The sequence below is a fragment of the Hyla sarda genome, chromosome 1, assembly GCF_029499605.1.
Source record: "Hyla sarda isolate aHylSar1 chromosome 1, aHylSar1.hap1, whole genome shotgun sequence".
NCBI classification, from domain to species: domain Eukaryota; kingdom Metazoa; phylum Chordata; class Amphibia; order Anura; family Hylidae; genus Hyla; species Hyla sarda.
In genome coordinates, this window is record NC_079189.1 from 298,133,653 (window position 1) to 298,155,971 (window position 22,319).

General features: G+C 40.9%; 1 protein-coding gene across 2 annotated transcripts in view; it reads left to right on the forward strand.

Moving 5' to 3' along the window:
* Nucleotides 1-22,319, forward strand: part of MIER2 (MIER family member 2) — a 116,128-nt gene that overhangs the window by 45,048 nt on the left and 48,761 nt on the right. For both annotated transcript variants that reach the window (XM_056518048.1, XM_056518047.1), the window contains exons 5-6: nucleotides 3,887-3,927; nucleotides 10,271-10,334. In XM_056518048.1, coding sequence (XP_056374023.1) covers nucleotides 3,887-3,927; nucleotides 10,271-10,334 — 105 coding nt within the window. The remainder of the gene's footprint in view (nucleotides 1-3,886; nucleotides 3,928-10,270; nucleotides 10,335-22,319) is intronic.

Sequence of the window (22,319 nt, forward strand, 5' to 3'; positions counted from 1 at the left end):
GGGGCCTCCGGGCTTGATAGCCTTTGACCTCTCATGCCTCTGTGCTCCTTCCGCCCCTCCCCCTCCCCTCTGACCTGATACAGGAAGATGTCTGGAGGTGCTGCATAGAAGTAAGGCACCTCCAGTACTGTGCAACTGCACAGTGTGTGACAGGTATGGGATGGCCGCACCAGAGTCAGGGTTCCACCCCAGCAGAAGGTGTCCCCCCCCCCCCCCCCTTAGAAAGCTGCCCTTACTTCATCAAGGCAGCCTGCAGGAAACTTCAAATAATCTGTTGCTGCTGGTGCATGAGCTTCTAGCGAAGGCAGCTACTTCATTGATGTGTGACATCCTCCTGCGCGGCTCCCCGGTGTAGGTGGACGTACCTCATCACTGCCACAGGCCGCAGATAGGTTAACAGTGAAAGAGGTGCCCAGGAATCAAGGCGGCCCGCGGCAATAAAAGCAGAGGGAGCGGACAGTGGAGCAAGCAGCGGCAGTGACCACTGCTGTGCGGCGGCAGGGCGCATAGGTGGGGTCTTAGTTAAAAAAAAAGTCTTGATTTTTTCCGCCCTCCATCGGCTGCGGAGTCCTTGCGCCCTCAAGAGGACGCTTGGTTTGCCTAATGGCAGAACCGACCCTGGATGTGTCACACAGACATGTCACACCTTTTTATTGGTGGAGGTCTAAGTGCTGAGACCCCCACTGATCGCTAGACACAGCCAGGTGAAGCTCTTATTGCTGTAGATGATCTCCATTATAGTCTATTTAAAGTGAAGGATCGAGAGTCAATTCAGGGAGCAGGGAGCTGCCACATGGTTGACTTAGCTATATCTAGAGATTGTGGCTGAGACCCAGACTGTTTGTTTATTACTTTTTTTATGACAGTGACATTTTAATCCAAAACCAGCAGACCCACGTGAAACCTATTGACAACATATTGGCCCTGATTTACTACTGTAAACCCGACATGTTTTGTCGGGTTGTGCGCCAGAATTTGCTCCAGATTTGAAAAAAATCTGACTAACTCTCCTTTTTACTGAGAAACCCCCAAAAAAGGGACGTGTCCCCGGCATTTAAAAAAAAAAAAAAAAAAAACAACATATTACTAAGGTTTCCACAGAAAATGTAGTGGATTTGAGCTGAGGAAAGCCCAACAGATCAGAGCATGTGTAAAAAAAAGAAAAATTTCGGGAAACCTTAGTAAATACGGTAGAAAAGATTTGTAGGGAATTAAAACCCACAAAGAAAATTACACTCCACTCTTAGTAAATTAGGGCCATTATTTACAGCAGTCAATAAAGCAGTCAAATATTCTCATCTGAATACAGTGGGGATCAAAAGTTTGGGCACCCAAGGTAAAAAATTGTATTAATGTGCATAAAGAAGACAAGGAAAGATGGAAAAATCTCCAAAATGCATCAAATTACAGATTAGACATAGTAATATGTCAACAAGAGTTAGATTTTATTTCCATCATTTACACTTTCAAAATAACAAAACAAAAAAATGGCGTCTGCAAAAGTTTGGGCACCCTGCAAAGTTAATATCTTGTACTGCCCCCTTTGGCTTGTAAACACTTTTTGTAGCCAGCCAAGAGTCTTTCAATTCTTGTTTGAGGTATCTTTGCCCATTCTTCCTTACAAAAGTCTTCCAGTTCTTTGAAATTTCTGGGCTGTCTGTCACGCACTGCTCTTTTAAGGTCTATCCATAGATTTTCAATTATGTTGAGGTCAGGATATTGTAAAGGCCATGGCAAAACCTTCAGTTTACGCCTCTTACAGATGGCATCAAGTTAGCATCCAAAATTTGCTGAAATTTTATTGAATCAATTTTTCCTTCTACTCTTGAGATGTTCCCTGTGCCACTGGCTGCAATACAACCCCAAAGCATGATTGATCCACCCCCATGCTAAACAGTTGGCCAGAGGTTCTTTTCATTAAATTCTGTTCCCCTTCTTCTCCAAATGTACCTTTGCTCATTCTGGCCAAAAAGTTCAATTTTAACCTCATTGGTCCACAGAACTTGTTTCCAAAATGCATCAGGCTTGTCTATATGTTCATTTGCAAAGTTCAAACGCAGATTTTTGTGGTGAGGATGTAGAAGAGGTTTTCTTCTGATGACGCTTCCATGAAGACCATATTTGTACAAGTATCTCTTTATAGTGGAATAGTGTACCACAACTCCAGTGTCTGCCAGATCTTTCTGGAGGGATTGTGCAGTCAAACATGGGTTTTGAATAGTTTTTCTCACAGTCCTTGGAGCTGTTCTGTCTGATATTTTTCTTGGTCTTCCAGATCTTGCTTTAACTTCCACTGTTCCTGAGGACTGCCATTTCTTAATTACATTCCAGACAGACGATATTGACATCTGAAAACGTTTTGCTATCTTCTTATAGCCTTCTCCAGCTTTGTGAGCATCAAATATTTTCAGTTTCAGACTTCTAGACAACTGCTTAGAAGAACCCATGGTGTTGATTGTTGGGGCAAGGTCAGATGAGTCTGGGCATTTAAAACCTTTGAGATTGACATCACCTGGGCTTCCCAGATTATGATTGAGAACAATCCATGACACTGGCAGGTCTCAGCTTTGCAAAGGGGGCAGTGCATGCTATCAATTCTGCAGGGTGCCCAAACTTTTGCAGACGCCATTTTTTTGTTTTCTGTTATTTTGAAAATGTAAATGATGGAAATAAAATCTAACTTTTGTTGACATATTATAAGAATGTCTAATCTGTAATTTGAGGCCTTTTGGAGACTTTTCCATCTTTCCTTGGCTTCTTTATGCACATTAGTACAAATTTTTACCTGGGGTGCCCAAACTTTTGTTCCCCCGCTCGTGATGTCACTGCCATGCTTCCTCAATGCAAGTGTATGGGAGGGGGTGTGACGGCCATCACGCCCCCTCCCATAGACTTGCATTGAGGGGGCATGGCTGTGACATCATGAGCGGGGCGCGGCCGGGCGCATCGCCAGTCATCCGGCACAGAATGAAGTTCGCTCCGTGCATCGGATGTCTGGGGTGCCACAGCCAAGATCGCAGGGTTCCCCATCGGCGGGACCCCGTGATCAGACATCTTATCCTTTGGATAGAGGAATAAGATGTCTAGGGGAGGAGTACCCCTTTAAGGGTCCTTATTCTTGCCTGCTGACTTTATACAGCAGGGCTAAAATAAGGCGGCACTGGTCTCCTGTGCTGGGTCACAGAATTTCGACACTCAGCATGACAGCCAGGCTCCTGCTCTAACTACCAAAAGCAGTGAAGTGTGACTGCTTGGAATCTGGATAAAAGATGGCCGCACATGTGAGATCAATTTTCATTATTCCTAAGGCAGGATTTGAAAACAACCATGAGCATTGAACATGTACAGGATCACACTGCATAAAAACACATAACTTTTTAATGGGAAATATGGTGTATTTGGAACCACAGAAGGTCTTTATGACAAGATTGTACCTGTCTAAAATCAGAAGAAGACCTGCCACCAGAATTTTTCAGGCTTCAAGCAGTTTCCATATTTAATGTATCTTAAAGGTCTTTTTATTTTTTTAAATAGTGACAATCCCATCCTAGAGTCAATTCTCATAAAATGTCAGGGACTGACATTTTACTTCAGTAAAACTCATCTTATGGACACAAAACTGATTTGGTTTGTCACTGTTATAACAGTATTCATGACAACAGATGTCGCCATAACTGTTCACTGTGGTTTTTAATGCAGAAAGATTTACAGGCAATATATGCAACTCTGTGACGTACAAATATATCTGTAGGAACAACGGATATGTGAACCTCACCTAACAGATAATAAACAGTACAATGTTCACTTTACTTTAGTATTAGGTTGGCTGCAGAGACAGAATTTTAACTTTTTATTTCAGTTATACCATTTGTTTTTCTTTTAACAGCTCCAGATGACTGGACAGTGGAGTCTGAAATGAGAGCCGAGGTAAATGATGTTTGGTTCACTGCCTGTAACATTAAAGGGGTTATCCAGTATTCAAAAAAACATTGCTGCTTTCTTAGGGAAACAGCACCACCATTGCCCTCAGGCTGTGTTTAGTATTACAACTGAGCTCTATTCACTTAAATGTCACGGCACTGAAATACCACACACATACTAAGGACAAGAATGACGCTGTTTCTTTAATTAAGTGACTATGTTTTTCTAATCCTGGATAACCTCATTAATGCATATAAATGTCCATGAGGGAGTGGATCACCAAGTTTGTGTACAGACATAATTCAGAACTTTCCTAAAATATATCTGAATACTGAACCCCTTTTGTTTGTGATTTTCTTATACTTTTATATGTTGTTTCTTTCCATTAATCTTTTTAAATGGTCATTCTCATTAAAAAAAATTTTGCTATTGCATTTCTTATGGTAAATAAAAAATATTTGTAATATACTTAAAAAAAAAAAAAAAAAAAAAAAAGATGTTTTCTATGTTTTATTTGTGCTTAAAAAAGCTCAAAAGCACATTTTCCCCATCTCATACACAGACTTGGGACCGAAGTCCAAACACAGGAAGTGCAGGCTGGAGTGCTGAGGGGGGGTGTGTCCACCCTCATCTAATCATAACTCCTCTCACACTTAACTGCTGTGCACCGTGATATCTCTCTGTGGCTCAGTAACAGCAGTAAGGGTATTTTTGGTATTGCTATGTGCGCAATTGATCGAAATGTTAAAATACAATGTTAATTATCCTGTCTGGTGAAGGTTTGACTTTTTGTTAAAAGTAGTATAATATCAGAAAAGCTATGTTAATATGGGTAGTGTTTTAATCATACAGAATAAAGATACTGGAGGAGATTTATCAAAAACTGTGCAAAGGAAAAATGGAGCAGTTGCCAATAGCAGCCAATCAATTTCTGGTCTATGTGTGAAACCATTCCCCCTCCCTTAAATATGCCCACCACCGTACAGTCACTGCAGGGAACTCAGCAAAACACAGCCCATATGAAAATAAAGTCCTGCCTATCTGATGGATTGACTGAATCAGTCAGAGAGGACTACAAAGCCCTATAATTTCGCAGCTGGGGGGGGGGGGGATCACTATGCTGTAAACAGATGTGATTAGCTTTTATTTTCTTTACATATTATTTTCTTATTATTATTTCCACAATGGGACTTTCACATTGTCATTTGATTGCTCATATAATATGAATAGGGCTGAAACAACTAATCGACAACTAATCTATTATGAAAATAGTTGTCACCTATTTTCATAAACAATTGATTGGTTATCACTATGTATATATGTAACTGTGGTCCCTGGCAGCCTGTGTCCCAATGTACGCAATCTTCCACTTCCTGCAGCTCCTCCCTGCAACTATCATGAGTGTCAGGTTGATCTCTCAATAGTTGCAGAGAGGAGATGCATGATCATGTGTGCATTTCCCCCCTTCCCTCTCTGGCCACAAGTAAAAAACTGGGAGGGGGGAATAGACTCAACTCCGCATCTAGCCTACCCGACAAACTTTCTATAAACACACAAGGCATCGCTTACACACCTCCCACCTTCGGTACAGATCCCTCATTCACTTCTTTCCTAATTTAACTTACATATCTACTTTTCCACTATTGTTTTTTGTCCTAATCGAAAAAATAAATTGCCAACAAATCTATGAAAATAATTGTTAGTTGCAGCCCTACTTATTGACATGCATAGTGAGAGTAGGCATACTGACCCATGTCCACTGCTAATAGAGCCCGGGGACATAAAAATTAGAACATGTTTAATGTTCTAATGTTCACTCCCCCATCATGATAAGCCACCACCTGCCATTATTTTATGATATTTTTATGTTTTCTAGCTTAATATTGTTGTGTATCTTCTGCTCAGTAAACTCAGACTAGAAAGGTTCTCCTGCAGGTGTGACATCATCTGAAGCCCTACTGGTGAGAACTTCATCCCTCCCTCTGCTGCACACAGCCTAGAGCAGCTCAATGTGAGATGGGCTCTGATTGGCCGTGAACTCTACAGTGTGTCAACTCTGCCCAGTAGCTTACAAAAGGAGCAGAAATATTTAGCACAATATTGAGCATTATTCACTGAAGAATCATGACTCTACAGTCTAGCTCAGCTCAAAGGGAAATGTTATACGCACTGCTGAGCTGAGGTCCCAAGAGCATTTCCTGACTTTTGTCTTTACCAGGCTGCTACAGGAGACAGTCTGCAAGCAGGACTGCAGACAGGACCAGAATGAGGAACCCTGGTGGCCAAACTTTTAGGGATTCATTTAACACATAAAGTTACAAAATGTTATCAAGAAGTACAGTATATTAGAAACGTAATTAAAATAGGCTAAATATATATAATCTATAATTTTTTTTATTACTAATGACAGTTACATTTAACTATAAAGAGATTTCACCAGGATGCACTATGGGAAGAAGCAAGCCTGCAAAAGCAGTGTGATGCTCTAAGCATTATTCTGGTCAAGTCCTGGCATTCACGTGGATGTGACTTTGCTATGTACTCGCTTTAGCATTGTTGCAGACCAAGTAAACCTCTTTCAAGATAATTCCCTGCCACACTGCAAAAACTGTTTAGGAATGATTTGAGGAAGAACTTCCCAACTGCTATGACATATGACAACCTATTGGCACCCTACAAGCCCCTTCCCCCGTCTTGAAAATTGTCCCTGAAATAAATGGAGCACACTGTGCATGCAAGGCCAGCACTCCATTAACCTGTGAAAAGAAAACGGTCACCAAACCCCCCAGCCCCCCCCCCGCACTTAGCAAAGGTACTGGCTGGTAGCGCGGGGGACGCTGATCAATATGATGCCCACCATGTCTGGATCCTTCCAGCCATTCGCCTGATATCTTCATTTTTCAAGATATGCAAATCCTCTTCTAACTAGCACGGACGGGGTTACTACCTTCATCTTGGCACTGTGAGGTCACTGCTGCTCGGCCCGCCCGGCTAATGCATATTCATGCCCTCTCTCCGTATCTCCCTCTCCTCCCCACTCTCTACTGGACTCCACTGCGCATGTGTTGGCTTCCTGTGTACACCTGGAAGCAGCCTCAGCTCAGTGGAGTCCTGTACAGAGCAGGGAGGAGAGGAAGATACAGAGGGAGGGCATGAATATGCATAAGCTGGGCTGTGCTGCGAGCCGAGCGGCGGCAACGACACAGTGCCAGATGAAGGCAGTAACCCTGCTCCTGCCCGTGCCAGTTAGAAGATGATTTGCATATCTTGAAAAATGAAGATATCGGGCGAACGGCTAGATTCGGGGATGGTAGGCATCATATTGATCAGCTTTGGTTAGTGCAGGGGGGGGGGGGATTTGGTGACAGTTTTCCTTTAAGGACATAACCAGTTTTGACCTTAAGGACATAGCCAATTTTCATTTTTGTGTTTTTTCCTCCTGCCCTTTTAAAATTCAAAACTCTTTTATATTTCCATCCACAGACTTATATGAGGGTTTGTTTTTAACATGACCAGTTGTACTTGAAATAAGAGCTTTCATTTTACCATAAAATGTTCCACAAAACCAAAATATTATTATTATATAAGAAAAATTATTAATATATAAGAAAACTTTTGCAACTTTTTGGGGGTTTGGTTTTTACGCAGTGTATTGATAGTAAAAATGATACATTGGCCCTGATATACTATTGTAAACCCGACATGTTTTGTCGGGTACTGCACCAGATTCTGGCGCATTGCACCAGAATTGGAAAAAAAACAGACTAGCCCTCCATTTTACTGAGAAAACCTGAAAAAGGGGGCGTGTCCCCGACATTTTCACAAAAACCCAACATATTTACTAAGGTTTCCACAGAAAATGTGGTGGATTTGAGCTAAGGAAAACCCAACAGATCAGAGCATGTGTACAAAGTGCAAAACGTAGGGAAACCTTAGTAAATACCGTGGAAAAAAAATGTACGGTATTAAAACCCACAAAGGAAACTACACAACACTCTTAGTAAATTATGTTTATTCTGTAGGTCAATGCGACTAAAATGATACCCAAGTTATATAGTTTTTCTATTATTTTACTGACAAAATTGGTATGTATAAAATTGTCCTTTTTTGATCCTTATAACTTTTTTAAATTTTTCTGTATACAGTGATTTATGAGGGCTTATTCTTTGCACTATGATCTTTAGTTTTTATTGGTACCATTTCTGTTTTGATGAGACTTTTTGATTGCTTTTTATCTAAAAAAAAAATTCTGATATATGATGTGATTAAAAATCAATATATTTGATGTTTGGTATTTTTTTTACATTTACGCTGTTTACCAATCAGGATTATAAACATTATATTTTAATAGTTTGGACATTTATGCACGCCGCGATACCAAATATGTTAATTCTTTAAAATATTTTTTTGTAAAATTAGAAAATAAGGGTAATTTTTTTTATTTTTTTTTTAGGGATGGGGGATTATATAATTTTACAAACCTTTTTTATTTTTGATTTTATACTTGTTAAGTCACCATAGGGGACTTATATATGCAATCATTAGATGCATTTGCTGTATAATGCTATGACTATGGTATAGCATTATATAGTCTGATCGACAATCCACTGATATAGCCTGGCTAAGCCCAGGCTACATCATTGGATTGTGATCAGCAGCAGGAGGCAGGTAAGGGGACCCTCCTCCGCCATTTTAGCTCTAGGAACCCCCGTGATCACACCGCGGGGGTTCTGTGGGCTCCACTGAGCTACAGACAATTTTCCTTATTGCTTTAGATGCCATGATCGGCAGTGAGTAGCCGACACTCACTGCTCTGAAGCGAGCGCAGCTTCTGCGCTCGCTTCAAACCTGCTTATGGATTCAAGGCACACTGGTATGCCCTTTTGTCCTTTTAAACAGGCACTGTCGGATCCAAAAACTTTTGATATGTTGTACATCTTGGCAAAACATTAACCTTTCTAATATACTTCATACGAAAATGTAATTTCCTTTTTATAGAAATCATGGCTTATAAATCATGGCTTTGTCCAAGCTGAAGCACAGGCATGGCTCTCTCCTGTCTGAGAGCACTGGGGAATGCACAGAGGAGTACTAGCCCACCCTCACTGAACTTTGTCAATGCCTGTGCTTAAACTTAAAGGGGTTTTCCGGCCAAATACATCTTATCCCCTAGCCAAGATGTCTGATCTCTGGGGACTCGCTGCTGGGATCCTCTGCGATCTCCATGCAGCACCCGCATTCTATGCGGGGCTGCGTCTCGGAAACCTCTTTGTTTCTGGGACTGAAGATGTGATGTCACGGCTCGTCTCGCCACACCCCCGCCATTCATGTCTATGGGAGGGGGCGTGATGGCTGTCACACCCCCTCCCATAGACATGAATGGAGGGGCGTGATGTGACATCATGAGGGGCCGTGGCATCACTTCACGTCTCCAGTCCCGGAAACAAAGTGTTTTGCGAGACTGGGAACACAGCCCCTATCATACATTGTAAACACTAATCCTCTTGTTAGTGACACCTTCTGATTCATCATTTCAAAATGTTTATGGTTATGCTAAATTGTTTTATTAATTACGTGGCACTAACCTTTCCTTACACATCACTACAGGGAGAATGTGCTGTACATGTTAAGCATTGCTAATCATAATATTGTATGGTAAACTTACTTTAATCGAGCATTAATAAGGTTAAATAGGTATTGAAATCAGCTTGAAGGGGTACTCTGCTGGAAAAAATTTTTCTTTAAATCAGCTGGCGCCAGAAAGTTAAACAGATTTGTAAATTACTTCTATTTAAAAATCTTAATTCTTCCAGTACTTATCAGCTGATGTATGCTCCACGGGAAGTTCTTTTCCTTTTTGAATTTCCTTTCTGTCTGACCATAGTGCTCTATGTTGAAACCTCTGTCCATGTTAGGAACTGTCCAGAATAGGAGCAAATCCCCATAGCAAACCTCTCCTTCTCCGGACAGTTCCTGACATGAACAGTGGTGTCAACAGAGAGCACTGTGATCAGACAGAAATGAATTTCAAAAAGAAAAGAACTTCCTGTCTAGTATACAGCAGCTGATAAGCACTGACAGTAATTTACAAATCTGTACAACTTTCTGGCACCAGTTGATTTAAAAAAATGTTTTATGTATATTTAATGTTCTAGATTATTAGACAGCCGTAGAAACATATATAGAAGTCACTTCTGTTAGCTATGCTTAGTCTTTTTCTGGGTTGTTGAATTGCACATTGTAATCTATTTCTCTTCGCATTTGATTCTGAATTAAACAGTTCTTTTCTATAAAAAGAATATATTATAATTTTATTTCACTGTAACATACATTGATTACATTTTTTTAGGAGGCTATGTTTGGATCTGAGCCTCAGCTACCATATCTAAGATACACTCCAACAGGTGGGAGAGGTAAGGAATGTACAATTATTTACTCTTAAAGTTTAGAATTTACACATAACTTTATCCTAGGTGGGGAGGGACAGGATGTATCACTATAATGCATACCTTTATCCCCTTTCCAGCTTGTGCTATACATTGGTGGTGCACCTAGAAGGAGATCATTCTCCACAGGACTGCATGCATAGCTCAGCTCTTCTGCATTGGGTAGGGTGACTGATATGTGGGAAGAATAAAAGTGACCTCACACTTACAAACATGATCTTGGAACTTGTAGTTGGAGGAAGGGAACTCCAACAGGAAATAGTCATTTAACAAAAAGAAAGCAGCAGTGTTATGGTTGGCTTACAACACAGCCATTTAGCCCCAAGACAAGCATGGATTCTTTCTGACCATTTCCATTACTGTCTGGCAGGTAAATACTAAAATCACCTTATGGTGGATAACCTCTTTAATGTGAAAACAATACATGTATGGTGCTAGCAGAGTAACTAAGCCCACACCAGCTGCAGCATGAACTGGGCGTAATAAACAGCTGAGCTCCTGCTCCTCCAATCCTGGCTTCCCGCCCTTCAATATTGTTGGTTTCATAGACATATAGCAGTGAATTACAACAGTAAACTTTATTTAATAGGTATGACACGTGACAAATTGATGCCATAAATAAATTTAAAATAACAATGCCTGAGTTGCTACTTTTTGGTCACCTTACCACCGAAAAATTTAATAAAAAGTAGTCAAAAAGCCACATATACCCCAAAGTGTATTAACTGGTTAACGACCAAGGACGTGTATACATGTTTTTGTGCCGTTAATGGGGTATGGTGCAGGCTCCCGACTCAAGCCCACGTCATACCGGCCGGCCCTCAGATGATTCTTGTAGCTGAGGGCTGGCGTTAATAGCCGACATGCGGCGATCGGCTATAGCCGAGGCCGGCAATTAACCCAATAGATCGCCGCTGTAAAAGCTGACAGCGGTGTCTAAAGGTACCTTTAACTGCTCCCTGGTGGTCCTGTGGGGTGGATAACCCCCCGCAGCGTGATCGCAGGGGGCGATCCATTTCTGAGGTAGTCGGAGGGCTTACCTCTGTTACTGTGTTGGCTGCTGCGCTGTGAATGATTAAAGGGGTACTCCCGTGGAAAAATTTTTTTTAAATCAACTGGTGCTAGAAAGTTAAACAGATTTGTAAATTACTTTTTAGGGGCTATATACTACAGAGGAAATGGTTTACTTTTTTGATTTCTCTGATGTCATGACCACAGTGCTCTCTGCTGACCTCTGCTGTCCATTTTAGGAACTGTCCAGAGCAGGAGAAAATCCCCATACCAAACGTATGCTGCTCAGGGCAATTCCTAAAGTGGACAGCAGAGGTCAGCAGAGAGCACTGTGGTCATGACATCAAAAATCTAAAAAGTAAACCATTTCCTCTGTAGTATATAGCCCCTAAAAAGTGCTGGAAGGATTAAGATTTTTTTTTTATAAAAGTAATTTACAAATCTGTTTAACTTTCTGGCACCAGTTGATTTAAAAAAAAAGTTTTCCACGGGAGTACCCCTTTGAGCCTAGCAGGGAGCACAGAGCACACAGATCAATGGTCAGATCAACAGAATAAATATGTGGTGTGATTTTTACCGAAAAGTGCACTGCGTAGAATCAGAATTTTGTGGTGAAATGATTGATGTCATTACAAAGTACAATTGGTGGCACACAAAAATAAGCCCTCATATGAGTCTGTAGGTGCAAAATTGAAAGCGTTATGATTTTTAGAGGGTGATGAGGGGATAAGATGTCTAGGGCAGAGTACCCCTTTAATTGCAAAAGGCTACTGACGTCACAATATGAAAATTAAGTCAAATAGTAAACTTGTAAAAACATGCAAAGAAAAAGAGAAAATAGAAATAAAAAAAAAATAGGATAAGTGAAACCGGTGAATTGGAGAAAAGGAAAGGTAAAAAATAATTAAATTAAAACGCTGAGATCGTTTCTATAGTTCAGAGTTTTTCTAGTGCCCTAGTGCGCAGATTTCACTTCGCTTCACATCAGAGCAGAGTCTTGTGTTTATCCAGCCCAGGTAGGTTGGTCTTAACTCTTTGTATTCTCATACATTTTAGTTGTTCAGTATCCCCTGCATGTGCATTTTTCATGTGCTCAATAAAGTGTACATATCCCGTTCCAGTGTGAACTGACCTTAGATGTTCTCGGAGCCTGATTTTTAACGGCCTGATTACGGATCCTATATAGAATCTTCCGCAAATGCAATACACTGCATGTACCACATGTCAGTTCTGCAACATATAAATAATTTTATTTTAATCTCTGTGCTGCCCAACTGCACTGTTTTTCCAGCACCAAAATATTTGCAATGTGAACAATGTCTTCACTTATGATTCTCTACAGGGGAAGTATTAGCTAGCCAGTCTTTTTGTTCTAAACTAGAGGGGGGGTTACACTACGGACTAGCACATTACTGATGCTTTTACTGCGTCTGAATGACACTATAGGCTTTTTAAGCACAACATCTTTCAGAATGGGATTGTTTTCTACAATGCTGTACTTTTTTTTCTCTCTTCTTATTTGTTTTCTTATTTTTTAGTTGGTAGGTCTTTTCTGGTTATTTTTTTTAGTTTTTTTCTAACGCTGCATCCAGTATTTTTGGGGGATAACCAAGTAACATAAACCTGTTATACAGGTTTGAGCTTGTCTTTCAAAAGACATATCTCTTTCATTGATTTTTCTTAAGTTGAGAAATTGGCTGTATGGAAGAGCTTTTTTTTACGTGGTCCGGGTGAAAACTAGTATAGTGCAATAAATTGTTTCATTTTCTATTAGCAAGTGTACGTCCAAAAATTCTATTTCGTGGTTACTGAATTTTTTGTAAATGTCATGTTCATATTGTTGTTACTTATGTATTCTGTAAATAGCTCAAACATTTCTGATGTTCCGTCCCATATTATTAGTATATAATCTATATAGCTATAATAGGTGATGATTTGTTTCAGAAAAGGGTTGCTGCTGCAGAAAATAAATTTAGCTTCAAAAACTCCCCCAAAAAGTTAGCAAAGTAAATATTACAGGGCGTCCCCAATAGCCATTCCTGTACATTGTGAGAACCACTCGTCTTGGAAAGTGAAATAATTATTTTGTAGAATTAACTCCAAGGCCTCACATACAAATGACATGAACACTTCCTCCTTTTGGGCCGCTTCCAAAAATTCTTGAATAGCCTGTACTCCCATTTTTTGCAGGATTCTCATGTATTGGCTTTCAACGTCTATCGACATAAGATTAAAGCTGTCCTTCCACGACAGAGCTACTAAGTCTACTAAGAGAGTGAACAAAAACAAAAGATTGTACTACCGAAATTATTCCTTTTGTAGGTGTAAGAACCCGAAGGGTTAATCTGCACTGAGGTCTTTTGTTAACCTGGTTACTGTGGAAATCCCTGTTCTCTGGATGGTCAGCTGATCTCATTGGCTTTTCACCTGCTTAGCTCCCTATTTAAACCTTCAGTATTCATCCAAGGGTTGCCTGCGAAAAAGCTTATACTCCTAGCTAGCGTTTGTATTGTATCTTGTATTTCTTGCATATTTGACCCATTTTGTTGACGTTTTACTCTTTACACTTATTCAGGCAGGAACTGTTACTGTGTTTGTTGACCCGTGGCCTTGGGCGGGTATGCAAGTAGGCAGGGCAAGTGGGACCGGGTGAGTTCAGTGCTTCACTCTTCCCTGCCCATACGTGACAGTAAATTCACCTTCCGTAAATGATACAGAGAAAGGGATTTTAAAGGAGATCTCCAGTCTTGAAAAACTCATCCCCTATCCTAAGGGGGGGGGGATCCGACTGCTGGGACCCCACATAATCTCCCGTATGAGGCCCCGGCAGCCCATGGGAAGGGGGCGTGTCGACCACCGCATGAAGCGGCAGCTGACATGCCCCCTCAATACAACTCTATGGCAAGGCCGGAGCACTGCCTTCGGCAATCTCCGGCTCTGTATTGAGCGGGTGTGTCGCCCTCCACTTCATGCCATGGTCAACACGCGCTCTCTGGCCAGCGAGCCGGGGCCCCGTACAGGAGATCGCGGGGGGGGGGGCCCAGCGGTCTGACCCTCACTCGATCTTCAACGTATCCACTTTTTTCAGGACTGGACTACTCCTTTAAAGAAAAAAGAAGCAGAAAAACTGCTCCCCTCATTCCCAGTAAAGCCAAAATGGTGGTACTTGTCGAAAACTCACAAGAATAGTGAACATCCGTCGGGGAGGCCTATAGTGGCCAGCATTGGCTTCATCACTGAACCACTCACAGTATGTGAAATGGCTTTTGTGTCCTATGAAACAAATTCCTTCATATATAAAGGACACTAATCATTTTTTGAAGCCGCCCAAAAAGAGGAAGTGTTCGTGTCATTTGCTTGTGAGGTCTTGGCGTTAATTCTACAGAATAATTGTTTCACTTTGCAAGACGAGTGGTTCTCGGCAGTTTCTGAAGCATAATTTATTTTCTGCAGCGGCAACCCTTTCCTGAAACAAATAGTCACCTGTTATAGTATGGACAATATACTTATAATATGGTACGGAACATCAGAAATGTTTAAGCTATTTACAAAATACATAAGTAACAATGATATGAACATGAAATTTACAAAAAAAAATGTAGTAACCGCAAAATGGAATTTTTGGACGCACACTTGCTAATAGAAAATGAAAACCTAATCACTGTAGGATACCGAAAACCAACTGCCTCCAACAATTTATTGCACTATACTAGTTTTCGCCCTGACCACGTAAATTTTTTTTTTTAAAAAAGCTCTTCCATACAGCCAATTTCTCTGCTTAAGAAAAATCTATAAAAGAGATATGGGGGGAGATTTATCATTGCTTTTAGAGCATTTTTTTGTCTATGTTTTGGCACAGTTCAGGAACAAGCAGCTTATTTCGCGACTTTTATGCGTCTTTTGATATATAGAGTTTCACTTTTTGCATATCCTTAGAACTTTTTCTTTTTGACCATGCAGTGGTCACGTATTTATCATTTGTGACTTTTGTCAAAAGTCGCTATTTTGTGCGCAAAGGTACTTTTTTAGGGTCAAGCTACACCACCTACCAGTCAGCGTGAGAATCACTTCTACCTTCTGCTATCTGCCACCAGGACCCATCTCTAATGCCAGACATCACCGATCATGGTGATGCACGGCTTTAACCCCTTAGACACCACAATCAAATTTCATTGTAGCGTCTAAAATGCAAGTAAAAATGTCACGCCAGCTCTGTGAAAGTAAATAAAAACACCTAACCTGCCAAATTCAGGACCCAGGAAAGTGTCAACTTCCCTCCCTCACAAGCATCTAGAAAAAGTGTATGTGGTAGAGCTTTTCCCACCACAGCAGATCTGCGCAAAATTCATCATCCAGCTGCACCTTCTTGATAAATAAGATGCACGCTAGTCAAACCCACCACCAAAATAAACGTGGGAAAATAGCTCTACCGTAGACATTCTTTGCTAAATCTGGGCCATGGATTTTGAAAGACAAGCTCAAAACCTGTATAACAGGTTTATGTTACTTGGTTATCCCCTAAAAATACTGGATGCAGCGTTAGAAAAAAATAAAATAAATAACCAGAAAAGATCTACCAACTAAAAAATATAAGAAAACAGATGAGAGGAGCGATAAAAAAGAACAGCGTTTTGTTTTCTCATTTAAAAACAATATCCTGGCAGACACAGTGAGACAGGCAATAAGAGACAATTGTTTCATCTTAGAAAACGATCCCATTCTGAAAGATATTGTGCTTAAAAAAGCTATAGTGTCATTCAGACGCAGTAAAAGCATCAGTAATGTGCTAGTCCATAGGGCACCCCCCTCTAGTTTAGAACAAAAAGACTGGCTAGCTAATACTTCCCCTATAGGGAATCATAAGTGAAGATATTGTTCACATTGCAAATATTTTGTTGCTGAAAAAACAGTGCTCTTGGGGGGCACAGAGATTAAAATAAAATAATTTACAGTGGGGCACAAAAGTATATTGTCAGCCACCAATTATGCTAGTTCTCCCACTTAAAAAAGATGAGGGAGGTCTGTTATTTTCATCATAGGTATACTTCAACTATGAGAGACATAGTGAGAAAAAATCCATAAAATCACATTGTCTGATTTTTAAAGAATTTATTTGCAAATTATGGAACAGTGTGTGGAAACCTTGTGAAGACTTACAGAAAACGTTTGACTTTCAACTCCCTCCAAAGGTTTTCTATGGGGTTGAGATCTGAAGACTGGCTAGACCACACTAGGACATTGAAATGCTTCTTATGAAGCCACTCCTTCGTTGCCCGGGCGGTGTGTTTGGGATCATTGTCATGCTGAAAGACCCAGCCACGTTTCATTTTCAATGCCCTTGCTGGTGGAAGGGGTTTTTCACTCAAACAGCACCAAAGCATGATGTTTCCACCTCCCTGCTTTACAGTAGGTATGGTGTTCTTTGGATGCAACTCAGCCTTCTTTCTCCTCCAAACACGGCGAGTTGAGTTTTTACCAAAAAGTTCTACTTTAGTTTCATTTGACCATACGACATTCTCCCAATACTCTTCTGGATCATCCAAATGCTCTCTAGCAAACTTCAGTTGGGCCCCGACGTACTGGCTTAAGCAGGGGGACATGTCTGGCACTGCATGATTTCAGTCCCTGACATTGTAGCGTGCTACTGATGGTAGCCTTTGTTACTTTGGTCCCAGCTCTCTGTAGGTCATTCACTAGGTCCCCCTGTGTGGTTCTGTGATTTTTTTCTCACCGTTCTTGTGATCATTTTGACTCCACAAGGTGAGATCTTGCGTGGAGCCCCAGATCAAGGGAGATTATCATTGGTCTTGTATGTCTTCCAGCTCTTTAGTCTTGGCCATAGTGGACTTTGGAGTGTGACTGTTTGAGGTTGAGGACAGGTGTCTTTTACACTAACAAGTTCAAACAGGTGCCATTAATACAGGTAATGAGTAGAGGACAGAGGAGACTCTTAATGAAGAAGTTACAGGTCTGTAAGAGCCAGAAATCTTGCTTGTTTGTAGATTACCAAATCTTTCTGTAGATTATCAAATTCTTAAAAAATCAGACAATGTGATAGTATGGATTTTTTCTCTCTCATTATGTCTCTCATAGTTGAGGTAGACCTATGATGAAAATTACAGGCGCCTCTCATCTTTTTAAGTGGGAGAACTTGCACAATTAATGGCTAAATACTTTTTTGGCCCACTGTATATGTTGCAGAACTGTGTGGTACATGCAGTGTATTGCACTTGCGGAAGATGTTATATAGAGACCACAATCGGGCCATTAAAAATCAGGTTCCAAGAACATCTGAGGTCAGTTTACACTGGAATGGTATGTTCGCTTTATTGAGCACATGAAAAATGTAGGGGATATGGAGCAACTGGAATGTACCGGAACACAAAGAGTTGAGACCAATTTACATGGGCTGGATAAACACAAGACTGCTCTGATGTGAAGCGAAGTGGATTCTGCACACTAGGGCACTAGAAGGACTCTGTCTGAACAATAGGAACGATCTCAGTGTTTTCATTTAATCATGTTTTACCTTTCCTTTTCTCCAGTTCACCTGTTTCACTTATCATAATGTTTTTGTGAGTTTAGGATTTGACTTAATTTGCATGTTTTTATGTCAGAAGCCTTTTGCAGTTAAATCCCTTCCCCAAGGCTGTGTATGACTTGAGAAAGCTCTTAATTGCCTGAAACATGTAGTCTGCTATTCGGCCTCCGTCACCTGTATTTATGGATACTCATGAATACATGAATTAGTCTTAAACCACTTCAACGCAACGGCTTTTGTTCAAATTTCTACACGTTCTGTGATTTTTTAGTCTAATGCAGTCGGGACCTCCCTTGTGTTCTATTAATCAGCATCTCCTATGGAGCTCCCCATAGTTGTCTGATCTATTGTACTTAAAAACCCATCAGACAGTGCCACCTATTTCTTTTCATATGGGCAAGATGGATGCTAGCAGCCAATAAAAAATGTTGGGCAAGCTTAAAGGTACGTTAAGGCATTCTAAACAGCTTCCTAAACAAAAGAAAGGGTCACGGTAATTTATTTTGAGCAATTTCCTCGATTAACAAGTCATGTCCAAAAAGAGGATGCGACCAGGCAACTCCACCATGTGTGATACATAGAGCCAGATGACAAACAGCCCCTAAAACATAGAGATTATATGGCATGGAGTTGAGTTGGAACAAAGTAGGTTCTATGGAGAACTTTTAAAGAGGTCTTTGCTAAAGAGATGAGATATGAAGATAAACTGAAAAATATCCGCACTCCCCACTCAATATGCGACTCGATGCTCCTAGGACCGGGGCTGACCGAGGATACGGGCTGCAGAGATGGACGGCGCTCAGAAACTAACTACCGGTGTCTTCGCGCAGATCTGCGCTTCATCCGACCTGATACGGGCTGCAGAGCTGGACGGCGCTCAGAGGCTAACTACCAGTGTCTTCGCGCAGATCTGCGCGAACACACCGATAGTTAGCCTCTGAGCGCCGTCCATCTCTGCAGCCCGTATCCTCGGTCAGCCCCGGTCTTGGAGCATAGAGTTGCATATTGAGTGGTGAGTGCGGATATTTTTCAGTTTATCTTCATAGCTCATATGTTGATATCTATTTCATTACGTCCTAGCACCACCGCCGACTCACTATAGGATAGAAGACTGGTCTAAGCTACAATTATTCCACACCTGGTCACCTGTTAATGGCCAAATAGAGCAGTGCCGCCTTAAAGGACATCTGCAGCGTGATTAACACTTATCCCCTATCCAGAGTGTTACCTATAAAACAGGATAAATAGCAACATTACAGTAGAACCTCCCAGTGCCGTTTTTCACCCCTTATCCCTCCCCTGTATCATTTCATCCCCCCTTTTATATCCTGTGCCACCTTATTCCCCAGTGCCTTGTGCCAAATTACCCCCCCCCACCCCCTGTGCCACATAATTTCCCCTTAATCACCCTGTGCTATTTCATCCCACCTTTATTAACCTCTGAGTACATTCATCACCCCCTCTTTATGAAGTGGCACAGGGGGATAAAGGGGAAATTAAATGGCACAGGGGGGATAAAAGGTAATGAAATGGAAGGGGGTGGTAAAGAGTTTGTGACAAATTTGCACATAGGGCAATAAAGAGGGAATGAAATAGCACAGAGTGGATCAAGAGGAAATAATGTGGCACAGGGGGTAATAAAGGGGGGATGATTTGGCACAGGAAAAATAAAGTGGCACTGGGTGATCAGGGAAGGAAAGGGGTGAATGATGTGGCCGGTGGACGTACAGAAACACGAGACCACTGTTTAAACAGCGGTCTTCTGCTTCTGTGCTGGGGCTTCAGTAGGAGGGTGCATCGGTAACCTGGGCCCCATGGGAGCCTGGGTCCATTACTAGGGTATTGGCTGTACCCCTATTTGGAGCGTTTTTTCCCCTAATGGGAGTGTATTGTCCCCTATTGGGAGTGTTTTGTCCCCTATAGGGTGTGTCTGCGTCTGCTATTGGCAGTCCCTATTCGGAGGGTGCAAATACATTAAGTCTTTTGGGACTCTGCTGGGGAATTAAAAACTGTCCACTATTGGGAGGTGTCCACTAAGGGAGATTTTACTGTATTAAAGGGGTACTCCGGCGCTAAGACATCTTATCCCCTATCTGTCAGAGAGAGGGGTGTATAATGAAGGTGCCACCTCTGTCTGGATGGTGGACACAGAAACTGTGAGAGCTGCTCTTTCTCGCTGGTGGATAAAACAATCCTCTCTACTGGTAGAATAAATATGGCTGCATTCTTTCATAAACAGCACCACTCCTGTAAAGAAGTGAATGGAGCCAAGTTGTTATAAGAGACTCAACCGGAGGACAGATGTGGCACTGTTTTGTAAGAAAACAGTTCTGTTTTGTTTAGTTTTACACAGTACATTTATAGTGACAATGATTATCACTAGAATAATGTCTAATACATTTCTGTCAAAGCCATTTTCTTCCTCTGCTTGTAACTATAAACTTCAGGATGTTCAGGCATTGTATCCGTAATAAAGTATCAAGAAAGCAACCATATTGCGCCAGTCTAAATGCAGCCTTAGCTAACACATTATATCAGATTTAGGAGTTTACAATTATAGATTAATATTATAGTTTGTGTAAGGGGATTAAAAATATGTTATGTGATCTCCAATTAGTTCTGCACCTTAAAATATATTGCAAATTCCTCTGGTTTTAGTGTCAGTTTGTTAATGATAGACAAAATGTATTTGGTTTACTAAGTGTACCATAGAGCACTTAGAAGATTCTATTGTGATATCCCCTAGTTGGTCTGAAAAGAAAATATATGTGCATGAAGTCTGTTTAAAAGCAGAAGTCCCATGTAGGAAAATGTAGAGCACATAGTACAGGAAATCGGCGAGGGGGGGTCCCAGTGGTCGGACCCCCAGCAATCAGACACTTACTCCCTATCCTTTAGATAGGGGATACTATCTAAAGGATAGGGAGTAAGTGTCTGATTGCTGGGGGTCCGACCACTGGGACCCCCCCCCTCGCCGATTTCCTGTACTATGTGCTCTACATGCATCTCTAGGGGAGAGCCAGAGATACACGAGCTGGTGTGTTCGGGTATCTCCCTCTCTTCCATAAAGATGCATTAAGGGGAAGTGCCGACCCCTGCTCCATACACGATGAGAATGCACAAGGAGACTTTTCCTTTAAGAAATTCCTTTAGCAATCTGCACCATAATGACAAAGTGAAAAACAGAATGTTAAAAATCTTAGCAAATTTTTAAAAAGGGAAAACGAAAATATTGCATTGACATAAGTATTTAGACCCTTACCTTAGTACTCAGTTAAAACTCCTTTGGCGACCATTACAGCCACCTGGACTTGGGGATTTTCTGCCATTCTTCTTTGCAGATAATTTCAAGCGCATGGGGACCGTCAGTAGCACCATAGCGGCGCTACGGAGGAACGCAAGAAGATTAGTTAAAGTTTATTTTCTTTTTTTTTTTCAGCCCGGGCACAACGGACTAGGAATACTTTTCTGAACACTACTCCTTTAACCCCTTAAGGACTGCCGTTTTTGCACTTTAATTTTTTCCTCCTTACCTTTTAAAAAGCATAACCCTTTTAGTTTTGCACCTAAAAATCCATATGATAGCTTATTTTTTGCGCCACCAATTCAAATTTGTTAATGACATCAGTCATTTCACCCAAAAAAAAAAATCATTGCGCGACAAAATTGAATAAAGAACTAAACTTCGTAACTTTTGGGGGCTTCTGTTTCTTCGCAGTAAATTTTTCGGATAAAATTACACCTTATCTTTCTTCTGTAGGTCCATACGAATAGAATGATACCCTACTTATATAGGTTTGATTTTGTCTTACCTCTGGAAAAAATCATAACTGCATGCATGGAAATTAATATCTTTACAATTGTCATCTTCTGACCCCTATAATGTTTTTATTGTTCCACGTACGGGGCAGTATGTGGGCTAATTTTTTGCACCATGATCTGAAGTTTGTAGCGGTACAATTTTTGTATTGATGGGACTTTTTGATCTTTTTTTTATTTTTTATTTTCATGATACAAAAAAGTGACCAAAAATACGCTATTTTGGAAAAAAAATTGCGCGTACGCCATTGACCGTGTTGTTTAATTAATGATATATTTTTTATAGTTTGGACATTTACCTAAGCAGCGATACCACATATGTTTATTTTTATTTACACAGTTTTTTGGTTTTTTTTTAAATGGGAAAAGGGGGGTGATTCAAACTTTTATTAGGGAAGGGGTTAAATGATCTTTATTTACTTTTTTTTTCCACTTTTTTTTTGCAGCGTTATAGCCCCCATAGGGGACTATAACATGCATTACATTGATCTCTCATACTGTTGAATGCTATGCCATAGCATAGCATTGATCAGTATTTGTGCCGCTTGACTGCTGGAGCCTAAATTTCAGGCACAGAGCAG